A 14,190-nucleotide genomic window follows, 5' to 3' on the forward strand; every position below is an offset into this window, starting at 1 on the left:
CCGAGTAAATGCATCTACTGTCTGTCTGGTGTGCGAGTTGAGGCCCAGCCAGAGAGGCGGGACCGGGGTGAGAAGGACTCTTGTTTCCGCGGCCTCCAGCTGCCTGGGGCCCTGCTCCGCGGCCTCCCCTGCCGCTGGCGCACCGCGGCCTGGGACTCCCGGGCCTTTGGCCTCCCGAGGCTCAGGCTCAGACAGCTTGCAGCGGTGGCGGGTCGTCGCCCTCCGACCCGCCAGGTGGGGAGGGCCCTGGGGGGGCAAGAGAAGGAGGCCGCGTCCCCTNGGCCACCGTTCCGCCACCGCGCTGGGCCCGGTTCCTGCCGGCCTGTCCACCGTGAGCCCGGGGGATGGGGCTGGCCACAGGATCCTGAGGCCCAGAGCAGGTCCCAGCAGCACCTCGCTGCACCCCTCTCCCCTGAAAAGTGTGGCGAGCACCAGCCCTCAGCCCCGCCCAGGGCCGGGAGAGGCCAAGGGACTGGCCGCTGGACCCTGAAGAGCAGCAGGGCTGTGGCCAGCCAGCGCCCAGAGGAGAGGACCCCGGCCCGCCAGAGTCTCTGTGGTGGAGTGATTAAACAAACCTCAGCCTCAGAGGGTCAGCTGGCCCCAGACGGTGACTCAGAGGGGCTGCTCTTGGGAGGGACCCGAGTGGCAGTGGGGTAGGTGGGACCTTTGCTTTCTGTGTCTGGTGGCTCTCCATCTGGGCTCAATGACCTCATGAAGCAGACTCAGGCCGCCCACCCTTCTCTCACAGAGGGAAACTCAGGCCTCACGTGGGTGTTCCCGGCTCTGCAAGGCCAGGGTCAGGGTGGTGGCCTGGGAAGGCCCGGCTCTGTGCTCTTGCTGACCAGCTCATCGCCCCTGGGGAGCCAGCCCCACCTCCAGGACTGGCCACTCTAAGCAGCAGCCAGCACTCTGTGGGAAGGGACAGTGGCCCTGCTGCAGGAAAAGGACCTTGTAAAGACACTTTTTCAGCCAGGGCTTTGCAAACTGGGGAGCACTGTGTGGTCACATGTGTCCAGTCACTAAGGGCTGAGACCAACATGTGCAAGGCCCCGGGGCATAGCCATGCCCGGGGCAGAGGTGGGTGTCCTCTGCTGTCCGCTGCCAGAGCCTCTCCTCACACTTCCTGTCTGGATCAGAGCCCTAGTCTGAAGCCTGAGGCTGCTGAGCAGATGACCCCTGTAGGCCCAGAGGCAGTGCTCCTCCACCCCCTCCCTCCCTCAGGGCCGTGGACCAGCTCTGAGTGCCTGAGGGTGACCCAAAACTCCCTGTAGCCATGACAGTGGGCCCAGCTCTTGGGAACCCAGGCTGGCCACCACAGCACACTCCTGGTCAGTCCGAGTTAGTGCCATCCACTCCATTCATCATAATTATTTTAATTAAGAAGATAAGAAACAGCTCATCAAAGATTTAATTATAATGAGCAGCTAACAACACTTGGATGAGTCAGATGACCCGAGTGGCTGCTGGTTCTCACCTCCCTGTCAGGCACCGAAGACAGCGCAGGGGGCACCCAGAAGGTAGGGTCCTGGCCTCCCAACACCGTGAGGGGCCCCGCCAGCCCTGACTGTCCCCAGTTGGGAGGACTGTCCTGGTGTGGCCACTGGCCTGAGCTCAGGAGGGTGCACATCCCATGGTGTCCTCGATCTCCGTGGAGGACATTCGCTTTGTGCGCCGCCCTGGCCACACCCACCACAGGGCACGCTCTCCAGGCCAGCTCCTGGTTCACTGCTGGGACCCGAAGAATAAGAGAGTCCCTGACGTTGGCGGAGGAAGGAGCACATGGAGGGACCGGGAGCTCTCTCAGCTGGGCCTGGGGCTGGGAGCTGGGTACAGGGCGCCTGGGAACAGGGAAGACTTCCTGGAAGGGCCTGGGCCTGGCTTGAGAGTGGGTGGCAGCCTGCAGGCCACCTGGGGACACTGGCCTAGAACCCACAGAAACAGGGGCAGTGGGAGCAGCTTGAGATGGGCACCAGTAGTGTGGGCTGGGCCCACTGCCTGGGCTCCGTGTACCCTGGTAGTGCGATGTCACCTTCAGAGGCCCCTGTCTCCTTTGGGGATGCTGACCCTGCCCTCACAGAATGGAAGGAGGCTGCCACGGCCTGCCTGATCTAGGCTGGACATGGAGTGGGCAGAAGGGCACCAGAGCCCCAGCGCAGGCCGGAGGTGCTGGGGTCAGGGCTCACGTCTTTCCAGACAGCCTGGGTCACAGCCGGGAGCTCTGAGCACCCAGGGGACGTGAGGCCCTGTCCCTGCTCTCCTCCTCTTGCTGGTCACTGGCAGAGGCGCCGTGCTGAGCCGGCCTGGCCCTGATGTGGAGTGCTGCTGGACCCGGGCTCAGAGGAGGTCCTTTTCCTCTTCCGGCAGCACTGCCCGGCCTCTGCCTGTGTTCCCTGGCCCCCCAGCCCCTCACGCCTCCTGGTCTTGAAGCGTCTCTCCTTCCTCTTGTGACCCTAGTCATTGGATTGGGGTCCACCTTCAGTCCAGGGTGATCATATCTTGGTATCTGAATCACCTCTGCAGACACCAAATAAGGTCACATTTACAAGTGTCAGGGTTTGGATGTGGACACAGCATTGGGGACAGATACTGAAACCGTGTGGCTGGTGGCAAGTCACTGACCCTCTCTGAGCCTCTGCTTACACACATTGAGTAGGAGCCTCCCTCTGAGGAAAGCCAAGGACCAGTGGGTCCATATTCCATGGCCTGTCCATAGCAGGTTCTCAGGGCCTTCCGAGAATTAGGACCAGAGGATGGGAACAGACACTGTCTCAGGGACTTGGTAGTCCTCCCCCGTGGCTACCGGGGGCAGTACTGAGCTCATCTGCCCCTGGGTCAGACACGGGCCTCCACCTCACTCGGGGAGGCAGGGACATCACTTCCCGGGTCCTTCCAGGCCTCCCGCCAGGAGGCCCTCTAGGTATTGCACACCCGTTCAAGCTGAAAGAAATTGCAAACCAAATTAGCCAAAGATTTAATAGAAATTGATTTTGACTTAAAGCCCTTCGAGTGCTCACTCTGCAGATGGCCACTCCGCTGACCGCCCCACTGTGTCTGATCTGATCTGGGACCTTGCAGGGCTCCTCCTGATGAGGCAGCTTTTCTTATTGTCTCCCGGTGATCACTGAGCTCCACCTCCAGGCTGCATGGGAATCGGTGTCCTCTCTCCTTCCAACCTGGCGTCTCTGCACACGAGAAGAAACATTCCCCTGAACTGGTAGGAGAAGCGCGGACTCCTCCACCCTGAGCCCTCACAGCCGGTGCTAAAGCAGGAGCATGAGACAGTTCCCATCTGGGAAGGGTGAAACCTGCATGTCCCCTGCTCAGGCCCCTCTGTTGGGGGATTGTGCCACCCCTGATTTGGGAGGTGGGCATAATCTCAAGGGCACTGGCTAGGAGAGTCTTGGTGCAGAACCTGAGTCACGTGGTCTGGAAGGTCAGATTTGACCGGGAGGGGGGCTTGGCATCAGAAACGTGTTTGGGGACCACTCAGTGGGGAGCGTGCGTGCGCTGCACATCTGAGAACTCAGGTCACCAACTCTTTGGCCCTTAGCCCCAAATCCCATCCACCGGCCAGGTGAGTCCAGGGACATCTTGCTGCTGAGGCTCAGCCCTAAGCGGCAGGTGCCTGTCTGGTGCCCTGCGTCCCCGCCCAGTGCCACACAGAGCAGTTGACAGCATCAGCCGAGGCGGAGCCCCAGGGCCTTACCTACACGTAGGCCCTGGCCTCGGGAGGAGCACCGACCTCATTGGTCCATGGTCCTCAGCTCTGCAGAGACCAAAGCCATCACTGCCAACTGCCTGCCCCGGGGCCGGCACAGCCTCCTGAAACTCTCCACCCCAGCTGCAGGGGCCTCCAAAGCCCACCCTGGGCAGCGCTCAAGGGTCCCGTCCCCACCTCCCCTCAGTCACAGCCTCGGGCAGTCAGGCAGGAGCCTCTTCCCCCAGGATGAGGCTGCACCGGCCCCGCCCCCGCCCCCACTCGGGCATCATTCCCTGCCCTCCTGGGTCCTCTGCCCAGGGGTCTCCTCAGAGCTGCCCCCTGCCCCAGCCCTGCACCCCGACAGCTGGCTCCACCCTGACCGTCTCCCCCAGCTGGCTCTCTGACCACGGCTGCAGGGCTCTGCTGGCCAAGCAACTCTGTGTCCTGGGTGCTCACGGCCCCTGCCTGTTAGAAACTCCTTCTCTGTTCCCACTGTGGGACCTGGGATCTGGGAGGTTGGTTGTTGGAAGTGATCATGAAGCAAATGTTCCATTTGATCCAAGAGTTGGAGCTGACATCTTGCTGCGGGAGCCTAGAAGCATCAGGTGTGAAGGACGTGCAGCCCTCTCCTGGCCCAGAATCATGCTGGTGACCCACTAGGAGGAGATGCAAGGTATTGTCTTCATAAAGCTCAAACTGGAGCCCAGAGAGGGGATGTCACTTGCCCAAAGACACACAGCAGCTTGGCTGAGCTGGGATTTGGTCCATGGTGCTGATTCTCCAGCCCCAAGCTGTCCTGCACCCCAGCCTGGTCATTTCTCACCCTCACAGTGTGCAGATGAGCAAGACAGGAGCAGTTCTCATTGCTGAATTTCAAATAAAATAAAAAGAAAAGTGCTTTTGAGGACACTCAAGCCCTTCAGACGGTGACTCCGCCGCTGGCCGTGACAGAGCCTGACTCCTGCCCAGGAAGGTGCCGCGCATCCCTGGGACCACACAGGTTCCTTCTGATCCTATTTCTGGAAGCTGAAAGCTGGAGAGATGGATGTGGCTCTTTGAAGCTTGACGGGGCTCGGGGAGGCGGGTCCTGGCCGCCGCAGCATTTCTCTGAGAGAAGAAAGAGGCCGGTGCCCGGAGACCCCGCGCTCCCACGAGAGCTTCTGTGTTTAGAGACGCTTTTCCTCCAGGGGATGCTCACTGGCCGCCCAGAGAGGCCACAGGTAGCAGTAAGCATGGCTCTGCCCACCCCTCATCCACCCTCTTTCTTAGGTATCGATCGACTCCCTGTTTCCTCCCAAAGGACCCCTCCCAAGCCAGCCACCCCGACTGTGACCCAAGCCAGCTAATCTGCGTCCGGGGGGAGACAGAAGTTTATAGGAAGCCAAGAGTAGTAGCTCTGTGCCTGGAGTGTCCAAGACCACCTATGTCCCCCTGGAGTGGAAGCCAAATAAAACTACACAGGAAAGCAGAGGAGAGAGAGGCTCGCGTGACCTTTGAGATTGTACAGTCTAAACCTCCTGGATCCAGCTGTGCCTGAAGCTCATCATCTGCCCCTTACATTTTCCAATTCTATGGAGCAATCAACTGTCCTATTTCAAGTTTTGAGAGAGACGTCTGCCATTTGCACAGGAAAAATCTCTGACCACTAAGTTAGAAGCCACCCTCGGGACTGGTCTGGCTGGCCAGCTGCCTCCTGGAGGCACAAGTGCCAGACAGGACGCCACCACTCTGGGGGGAAGAGCCATCTTGCTGGGGGTGGGGGGCTCTCACCAGGCCCTGCAGCCTCTTCAGCTGAGGTCACGGCTCAGAGACCACAAAAGGCAGGGCCACCTCTAGGCAGGAAAATCCACCCTGCCACAGCACCCTCCACAGGGGCCACCCCCACGCGTCCAGCCTGCCGCCAGCCCCTGAATGATGTTGTGAAGCACAAAGTTTAAGTCAGGGTCTGGCTGCACGGGCCTGCAGCAGGGCCAGCTCCTCTGGCCACACTCACCAGGAGGTTCTCTGGGTCTCCGGGCGCGTGTTGGAGGAGCCGCGAGGCAGGGTCGGGCTGCGGGTTGGCTAACTCTTGGCAGGCACTCTGGTGCCGCACAGGCCCCCAGCGCACCTCCTGCTGCCACCTCCACTCCTGCCGTGGGCACTGGCTGGTCAGCGGGCCACGGGCAAGACGTCCCTGTCCCTTGCCACACACCTCTCCAGCTCACGCCTCCACACTCACGGACCACCACAAAGGCCAGTCGGCCACGCAGCGCTTGGTCTGAGGAGCCTAAGAACAGGTGGGGCACCCGTAAGGACACCCCAGGGCTGGCGCAGAGGTACGGCCAGCCGCCGTGAGCGCCCAGGGCCTACCTGGCCTCTCCCTCCCTCCCTCACCTCCCCGTGAATCTATTTTAAAAGATCATAGTTTTCTTTACATCCACCTCGGAACTGTGCCAGGGAGAAGGGGGGCACACACATGTCGGACTGGCCGCGGGGAAAGCCGCCAGGTAGCGCAGCCCAGCTGGGGGCTCCCGCAGACCCCCGTCCAGCCCCCCGCCCTGCCAGGTGGAGGCAGAGGCCATGCTGCACCCCCTTGGGGACCTGGGGGCCCTCACCTGGCTCCACACTGGTGTCCCAGGGCTTGAGGCAGGGCCTGGGGATCTGGGGGGACCCAGCATGTCAGCGGCCACCTGTATGGGGCCCCCTGCTTCCCCAAAGCCCACCTGGGCGGGCGGCTGAGCACAGCCCTGGCTTCCACTGTGTCTGGGCCCTGGTCGGTATGCCCTTGACCCCGCTGCCTTTCTGGGTCAGGAGGACCAGCTCTGCTGTCCCCCAGGCCTGACTCTCGCGGGGCTGCCATGGCACACTGTGGTCAGAGCGCTTGGCCTCTCTCTGGGCCTCCAGGCAGGGCCTGGGCTCTCTGGAGACTCATCCCCTGGACCATTCACCTCCGCCTCCAAGACGGCCCCGTGCCCAGGGAAGCGGTCCTGAGGCCCTCTGCCCCTCCTGCAGTGTTGGGCAAGTGGACTCTGCCTTCAGGTGTCCAGAGGGAGTTCCTCACTGAGGGCGTGAGATTCTCGGAGTGGACAGACCTAGGCCAAGTGGCCAGCATGTCCCAGGTTGGCCCCAGAGATGGCAGCACACTCCCTGCTCTGGGTGCCGTGGCCCACCACCTGCGTGGTCTGGGACCCTGGGTGCCCTCGGAAGCCTGGTGGGTGACCAGGCCTGGCAAGAGCAGGGAGTGCTCCAAGAGGGTGCTCAGGGCTCTGGAGCTGGGCCTTCGCCAGCAGCCTCAGGGTCCAGCCCTGGCTGTGGCCACACCCGGGACTCCAGGGAGGACGGTCATGCAGGGCCAGCGGGTCCTTCTGCCTCCTCTGGGGGGAGCCCAGCTAGGGGGGTAGGGGCCCAGCTGGGCTGGTAACCAACACCTGCATGTCCACTCAAGGCCGCGGGCAGGCAGCAGGCTGGCCTGCCCCACCCAGCCCCTTCTGGGTCTATTTTTGCTCTCTGACAACACAACAGAGGTAGCTGCTGGGACTTATCTCTAGGACAGAGGCAGCTTTGTGCCCCGGCCCCTGGGCCTCCTCTCGTGACAAGAGCCCGTGGGGGAGGGGCTCCCTGGCCAGACACCTCCCCAGGCTCTGAGGCCCTGCTCCGGGGAGGCCCCCAGCCGGCCAGTCCCCTGGCCAGGGCCAGGCATTCCAAGATGTCTCTGCAAGCCCAAGGGGGTCTCCTTCAGCCTCAATGCCCCTCTGCCTCCCAGGCCCTCTGCCTCCCAGGCTCTGAGGCCGGCGCTGCCCGGCCACCAGCTCCCCGTCCGGGGAAGTCCCACGTCTCCTCCCCAGGGCCTGAGGTGAAGAGGTTGGGCAGATGATCTTAGCACAGACCGAGAGCCAGCCAGGAGGACGGCAGAACTGGAGGCTCCTGCGACAGGCCGCGGGGTGCCTGCTGGCTGGGCCGTCCTGCCCCTGCATCTCTGCAACCAGGACTGCTGGACACCTCGAGGAGCCCAGCAGAAGATGGCCAGCTGCAACCCTGTGTCACCGTCACGCTCCCCAGTGGCTGGCAGGAGTGAGCACAGTCGCCAGGCCAGGGGTCACCATGGGTCAGCTCTGCAGCCCAGGATGAGCCTGCTGGGTGCTGACCTCAGGCATCAGTGCCACTTCCCTGCCTTAAGGTGGTCAGGCTGGCCCTGAGCCACACCCACACAGTGCAGCCTGGAGGTATGTTCCTCGAGGGGAGGGCCACCAGGGCTTCTCTGTCCTCAGAGCACCTCCTGACTGGGGCCACCTCCAGACCCTCCTCCTGTAGTCCTTCAGTCAAGGTGTGACTGTTGGTGGTCCACCTAGTAATGGGCACATGTCACCAAGGACCCAGTCAAGACTTCCTCCTACAGCCAGGCATGGGGGTGCATGCCTGTGAGCCCAGAGACCCGAGAGGCTGAGGCAGGAGGATCTCAGGTTGGAGGCCAGCCTCAGTAGTTTAGTGAGACTTTGTCTCAAAGCAAAAACTAAAATGGGCTGGAGATGTAGCCCAATGGTTAGGCACCCTGGATCCAATCCCCGGTACCAAATAAAAAGCCCAGTCAAGACAAATGAAAAGACTGGGTCTTGCCGATGACGGAGGGCCAGGTGGTCTGGGTGCCCTCTTCACCACCTGGACCATGAATGTGAGAGGCGGGGAGGAGCCCCGGGGACTTCTTGGGGACGCAGCCACCTGTCTGGTCACCAAATCTGCCTGGAGATGAGAGCCACGGCTCCGCAAGCCCAAACCGGGAGCAGGCACACAGCCGCAGCGGACCCTGGCTCTGAGGTCTGCTCGCTGGGCCCGGACGGGCATGAAGCCCGCCCTCGAGGGTCCCTGCATGACCAACCCAACGGCAAGACACCAGGGACGTGCAGATGGCCTCATTCCACGACTCTGGAAGTCAGCCTTACGCAGGGTGGACGCACGCCAGAGTCCGAGGAGCCCCGTGCCGCCCCCCCAGGAAGGCGCCACCGTCACGGCCACCCCATCCAGGCTCCGGAAAGCCCTCTGCAGCAGCTGCGGTCAGTGCCCACCCACAAGCCCTCCGCTTCCTCAGCACGGGTCAGCTCTGCTCCTCCTGGGCTCTGTGAGAAGTCACTGGACAGGGCAGAGCCCGCCTCCTGCCTACGCAATGCTGCCTCAGGGCTTCCAAGGTGCGCCCTCCCGGCCAGCTGCCCTCTGTGGGGGCCATCTCGGCCCAGCCAGTGCCCCTGGGAGGGGGTCCCAGCCACCCTCTAGTTGACCTGTCCTCAGCAAAGCTGCTCTAAGTGCTCGGCCTCTCGTGGGCGTGCCTCTTGGGGGAGAGCTGCTGCCCGGGCAGGAGAAGGCTGGCCTTGGTCTCCAGAGGACATGCGGGCCTTCCCGGTCCCACCAGCTGCTGGCTGCTCCGCATCCCCTGCCCCAGGGAGGGGAGCGTCTGTGAACCCAGCTGTCTGGGGGAGGGGACGCCCTGCCCTGTGCTTTCAGCTGCCGGTCCCCGGCCTGCTGACACCGGCAGTTCCTCCCTTCTGTGTCCTCCTTCATGGATTTACTTTTTGGTTCCAGGGATTTAACCCAGGGCTGCTTCACCACGGACCCACATCCCAGCCCATTTCGAGACAGGGTCCTGCTAAGTTGCTCAGGGCCTCACCAAATTGCTGAGGCTGTCCTTGGACTTGCCATCCTCCTGTCTCAGCCTCCCGAGCTGTTGAGATTACAGGCGTGGGACGCTGCGCCCAACACTGACCATTTTAACGAAGGCAAGTCTGTCCCTTCCTCCTCTCCTCTGTCACTGCTTTGGTGTTGGCACGAGAACACGGTCCCCGGCATTTTATTTTGCAGGCAGCCACAGGAAGTGGCCGCTGAGGGCAGTGCTGGCCCCGGTGAGTGGGAGAAAGGGCTGCAGTCCCCCACCTGTTCCCCTGCTCTCCCGGCCCCACTGCCCGAGGCGGCCCCAGATGGAGGCCTGGGGCCACCCACTGGCGGGCACTGCAGTGGGGGGGTGTGGGCCCCTCCCCGGGAGGACAGTGCCCGAGCGTGGCTCCTGGCAGGGCTCACTCTGCACGCTGATCCGCGAGGGGCCAGGCCACGCTGGGCCCCCTGGACCACGGGCCTCCTCCACCTCTCCGTCTCCAGCTGTGGCTCTCTGGGCTCCTGCACTGTTGGGATTGAGTCAACTCCTACAAAGTGACTCGGGGGTTTCTTTGAGGCTCCAAGCAACCATCTGGACCTGGCACCCGTGACTGGGTGACCTCCCGCTTTCCATCTGTCCGTCACTCTCAGCTGCGTGTCCTAGGTCTGAGCACAGGTAATAACACACTTAGATCCATTCCTAAGTATTCTATATGTTGACACCTGTCCAGAGCCACAGCGAAGCGGCCCCAGCATACTTCCAGCTGATTGGCTCATTGCAGCCCCAGCAAACTTCCAGCTGCCAGCTGATTGGCTCCTCTGCGGTGATGCTCATTGGGCTATTTCCCTGCTCTTTCAGACCACGGAGCTGCTCATTGGGGGATTCTTTTGGCTCCGCCCACATGACCCAGCCAATCGGCCTCAAGAGCAGGAGGAGTGGGGGTTGAGAGGCTGGTGGGAAGCCAGGGGTGGCAGTTGGGCTCTGAGGGACTTCCTGAAGAGCTCCTGTAGTGCGGGGTGTGTGTGTTCTAAAAATAAAGTTCGTTTCTGCTTGACAAGTGGCTCATGAATTGTGCCCAGCCAGACTGCCACAGACACCACTGCAATAAGTTCTAAATTTTGCTTGTCCCATCTTGGCCACTGGCACGTGGAGACACCCTGACTGTTGACACTGACCTGTGTCCGATGACCTTCTGAGATGGGATTCTCATGTCTGGAAGAGTTCTGCAGAATGAGTTTTGGGGTTCCCCATGGGAAGGTCCTAGGTCCTCTCCTCCAGCACGTGTGGCTTCTGTGTCTGTGTGCCCTGTGACACTCACTGGGCCCTGCAGGGCGAGGTGAGATGCAGAGGCAAGGACAGGCCTCCTTCCCTCCTGACGGTGGGCTGCACAGCCCTCAACCTGGCACTGAGTGAGCTGTGGGTTCCCACGAAGGCCCCTCACTGCTTTTCCAGTTTGGGCAGTCCCCTGTTGCTGGTCTGTGAGAGTTTTCCTGTTTAGCTGAACAGGTGTCAGGTGCTCTCAGCTGTAGGCCCTCTCTCCCCCTTCCTCGTGCCAATGTGAAGACTTGAATCGATGGGTTCTTGAATATTGAACTAACCTTGCATTCCTGGGGTGAATCTCCCCCGACCCTGGCACGTTATTCTTCTTATATATTCCTGAACTACGTTTTTAAGTTTTTTCTTAAATATCTGTTTTGTTTTTTTCAAAGCTAACCTAATCTATTTTATTTTATTTTTTTACAGTCTAGGGATTGAACCCAGGGAGTTGTACCTCTGAGCCACGTCCCCAGCCCTTTTTATTTCACTAAGTTGCTCAAACTGGCCTCAAACCTGTGACCCCCTCAGCCTGTGAGTCGCTGGGACCGCAGGTGGGCGACGTCGGGAGGCCTTTCACATCTGTGTTCATGAGGATGTCTGTCATGTTTAGTATTAGGAGTGTCCTGGCCTCAAAATAAGTTTAAATGCATTTTTTCCCCCTCCTCTGTTTTCTGAGAACTCAGTGAGGCTGATGTTATTTTTTTCTTTAATGTTTTATAGAACTCAACCCTGAGGCCTGGAGTCCCCTGGTGGGCGTCCCCTGGTGGGCGTCCCTTGCTCAGCGCAGCCGTGGGGTCCTCTTTCCGACCTCGTGAGCCCCTGCGCTGGCCACGCCCCAGGCCCCTGCCCGTGTGTCCTCGGCAGTGTGTTGTGCCCGGGGCTGGCTCTCCTCGTCTGCACCCATTTGGGTTCATCCATCTTGGTTCTCGGTTCCCTGCTTATGTGCGGATGGGCCTTTCTCCTGGAATCTGGCTGGACTCTCTCTGCTCCTCTGTGGCCATGAGTGTCGGGACCTGACCAGGCCCTGCTCCAGGAGGCGCTATGTTTGTCCATTTTTTTCTCTCCTCCAACTTGAGTCATTTTGAAAACCCACCTTCCAGTTTGCCAGCGCTGTCTCCCGCCCTTTTGGTCAGCCCTGCAGGGAAGGCGTCACTTGAGATCTTTGTGGCTCTGTATTAAATATCTGCCTTTCCGAAAGCCACGTCCATCTGCTGGGGGTGCTCCCAAGCCTTCCCCTCACGCTCAGCCTCCCTGAGTTATCTGAACAGAGTTGGGCGTCCCTGGCTGCCCACACACCCTGGGCGTCAGGGAGGGCACTGACCCTAGGCGCTGGACGCGGCCACTGGCCTTGCTTCTTCCTGAACCCCTCCTCCTTCACACTGGACTCGCTGTCCACCCCTGAATGTTTCTGCTTTTTCCTGACAAGCGATCAGCTTTCTAATAATCCTCTTGAGCTGTGGGTACTTCATTCGACCCTCTTGAGAGGTGTCATTTGGACTTTCCCTTTAGAAGCAGAGACCCTCCCCCCGGGGACCCTCTGGCTCCGAGCTCCGCCCTGTGGTGTGGGTGGAAGCCCTGTGCCCGTAGGCGGGGCCAATTCTGGCTCTGCTGTCCTGGGCAGCTCATTTCTAGCCTTCTAGGAGCTGGCCACCACCCCAAATGCTTCCCGTCCCCAATGCAGGGGCAGGTGCCTTAGACCAACAGAAAAGAAGGAAGAGCCTCCCGCCAGGAGCCTGTGTTGGAACATGAACACTCGCCCGCATCCTACAGATGCAGCCTCTGGAGAGAGCAAGTGCCAAGAGCAGGGCGTGCAGCCCCGGAGCTGGGATGTCAACTCAGCGGACAGCCCCAACCCCCTGGGCAAGCAGTGACAGCTATGAGGTAGACTACAGCCCCAATGCCAAGGAACAGAGAGGGCAGTGACTCCCTCCACGCTGCACAGCCCCCTCGGCAGCTGGACCCCGGGCACAGGAGTATCACTCATTCCACGGCTGATAGCCAAAGAGATGGCGAGAGGGAGACAGCAGGGCCCAGGCTGGGGAAGCAGAGGTGCACAGAGACCTCTGTGCCAACACCTTCCCTGCACAGGTGGGGAAACTGAGGCCCAGCCGGAGGGGCCCTCCTCACCCAAGCTGCGAGACGAGTTGCCAGGGGATCAACAGCCTGGTTGCCCCTCCCTCTGAATTCTGCCACAGCCCCTTGGCTCTCCCTGGAACTGCAGGAAGGCCCTGGTGGGCGCAGATGCCTGGCTCCACACGGCCGCCCCGCCCTGGTCTACTGCCCCATGGACACAAAGCCACCTCTGGCTGCAGCCTTCTCTCCTCTCCCTGTGACATTCAGAAACCCGGGACTTTCCAGAACTCTGAAAAGGCTCCCCAGGACCAGCTCCAGGGGTGGGTTCCAAATACCACAATTTCATTTCGTCTGAAAGGCAGCTCTGGGAGCAAAGCAAGACTCTGGCAGTACGCACACCGGCAGGCAGTCCCTCCCACCCAGAGCCAGAGGAGGAGGGACGAGTGGATGTGAGAAGGGGCTGAGTCTGGGGCAGACGCTGCAAGACCAGGTGTTCTGAGGGTGGTGCCAGGAAGAGGAGCCTGGCATCGTCCCTCCCAGGCAGGAGCCGATCCAACCACGCACACAGCAGCTCTGCCGAAACTGAGCAGCTTGGAGCCCACGGAGCTGCTGACAGTCGGTCCCCCCACGGTGCCCAGAGGAGCGTGTCTCGCTGCTGCTGCATGGAGGAGTCTGGCACCCTCTGTTTGAAACAGAATATCGGCATCTCTATGCCTCGGCAATGCGGCTGCCCGCACGTGTGGGCATTTCGGAGAGCCCCACTCCGAGGGGCGTGCCCACCGCCAGCAGGGCCGCACCCAGCTCCATGGCCCTGAGCTGCCAGCCATACAGATGCCCGCGGTTCACCATGGGGCTTGCAGCCTGCAGCCATGGCCCGTTTGTGCGGGAGGCTGTCACAGCAGTGCGAAGCCACCTCCTGAGCTGGGCCCACCATGAAGATGGTCAGTCGACCCCTCCCTGCCCAACGGAAGCCCACAGCGTGACACATCCCACGCCCATCGACACCGAAAATCTCCAGCAGGCCAGACCCTTCCTTGGTGCTGTGCCTTGGAACAGTACCGCCTTAACTAGGGGCACAGGGACTTGCCGGGAGGAAAAAACAACATTCCAAACTTACCAAAAACTTAGAAGTTTATACTAGAACCAGGGAAAGACTATGGAATTCCCCTTTGAATTTGCAGCAACAGCAGCAGCCGGCAGCCGGCAGCCGGGCTTGCGTGCAGAATGCAACGCTGTCGCTGACCCGCAAGAATACTTTGTCCTTGGCTTTTGACTAAAAGAAGCAGGCAGCGCCGTGGGCGCTTAGCAGAGGGATCATTCCCGCAGCCCCTCCCAGGGCTCAGGCAGAGGGAGAAAAGAAGGAGTATGAATGACGCTCTGAAGTATCGGGACCCCAGGAAGGAAGACTCACCAGAGCAAGCACCCGGCTTCCGGCCCGAATCTGGGGGACATGGGCACTGTCCCTCAGCACTGGTGGGCAGGG

At 61.1% G+C, this 14,190-nt stretch overlaps 1 protein-coding gene and 1 long non-coding RNA gene across 5 annotated transcripts; one reads left to right on the forward strand and one right to left on the reverse strand.

Annotated features, from left to right (window-relative positions):
* Positions 1-286: 286 nt before the first annotated feature.
* LOC125618320 lies at positions 287-10,230 on the forward strand. 3 transcript variants are annotated; one of them, XR_007349596.1, is made up of 5 exons: positions 287-1,517; positions 3,076-4,373; positions 4,532-8,859; positions 9,251-9,992; positions 10,176-10,230. XR_007349596.1 is itself a non-coding variant. In XM_048808881.1 (3 exons), exons 2-3 carry the CDS (start codon positions 8,423-8,425, stop codon positions 9,873-9,875), a joined length of 1,062 nt encoding a protein of 353 aa, XP_048664838.1. In that variant the 5' UTR covers positions 3,178-4,373; positions 4,532-8,422; the 3' UTR covers positions 9,876-10,111. The 3 variants fall into 3 exon arrangements, 1 of the variants encoding a protein (XP_048664838.1); XR_007349595.1 differs by lacking the exon at positions 287-1,517 and having other exon boundaries at positions 3,090-3,214; positions 4,264-4,373; XM_048808881.1 differs by lacking the exons at positions 287-1,517; positions 10,176-10,230 and having other exon boundaries at positions 3,178-4,373; positions 9,251-10,111.
* LOC125618322 lies at positions 2,960-14,187 on the reverse strand. 2 transcript variants are annotated; one of them, XR_007349599.1, is made up of 3 exons: positions 14,119-14,187; positions 3,707-3,766; positions 2,960-3,182 (listed from the first exon to the last, which is right to left on the reverse strand). It is a non-coding gene; the product is annotated as an uncharacterized LOC125618322 (long non-coding RNA). The 2 variants fall into 2 exon arrangements; XR_007349598.1 differs by lacking the exon at positions 14,119-14,187 and adding an exon at positions 13,825-13,958.
* Positions 14,188-14,190: the final 3 nt, after the last annotated feature.

Source organism: Marmota marmota, unplaced genomic scaffold, assembly GCF_001458135.2.
Source record: "Marmota marmota marmota unplaced genomic scaffold, marMar, whole genome shotgun sequence".
NCBI classification, from domain to species: domain Eukaryota; kingdom Metazoa; phylum Chordata; class Mammalia; order Rodentia; family Sciuridae; genus Marmota; species Marmota marmota.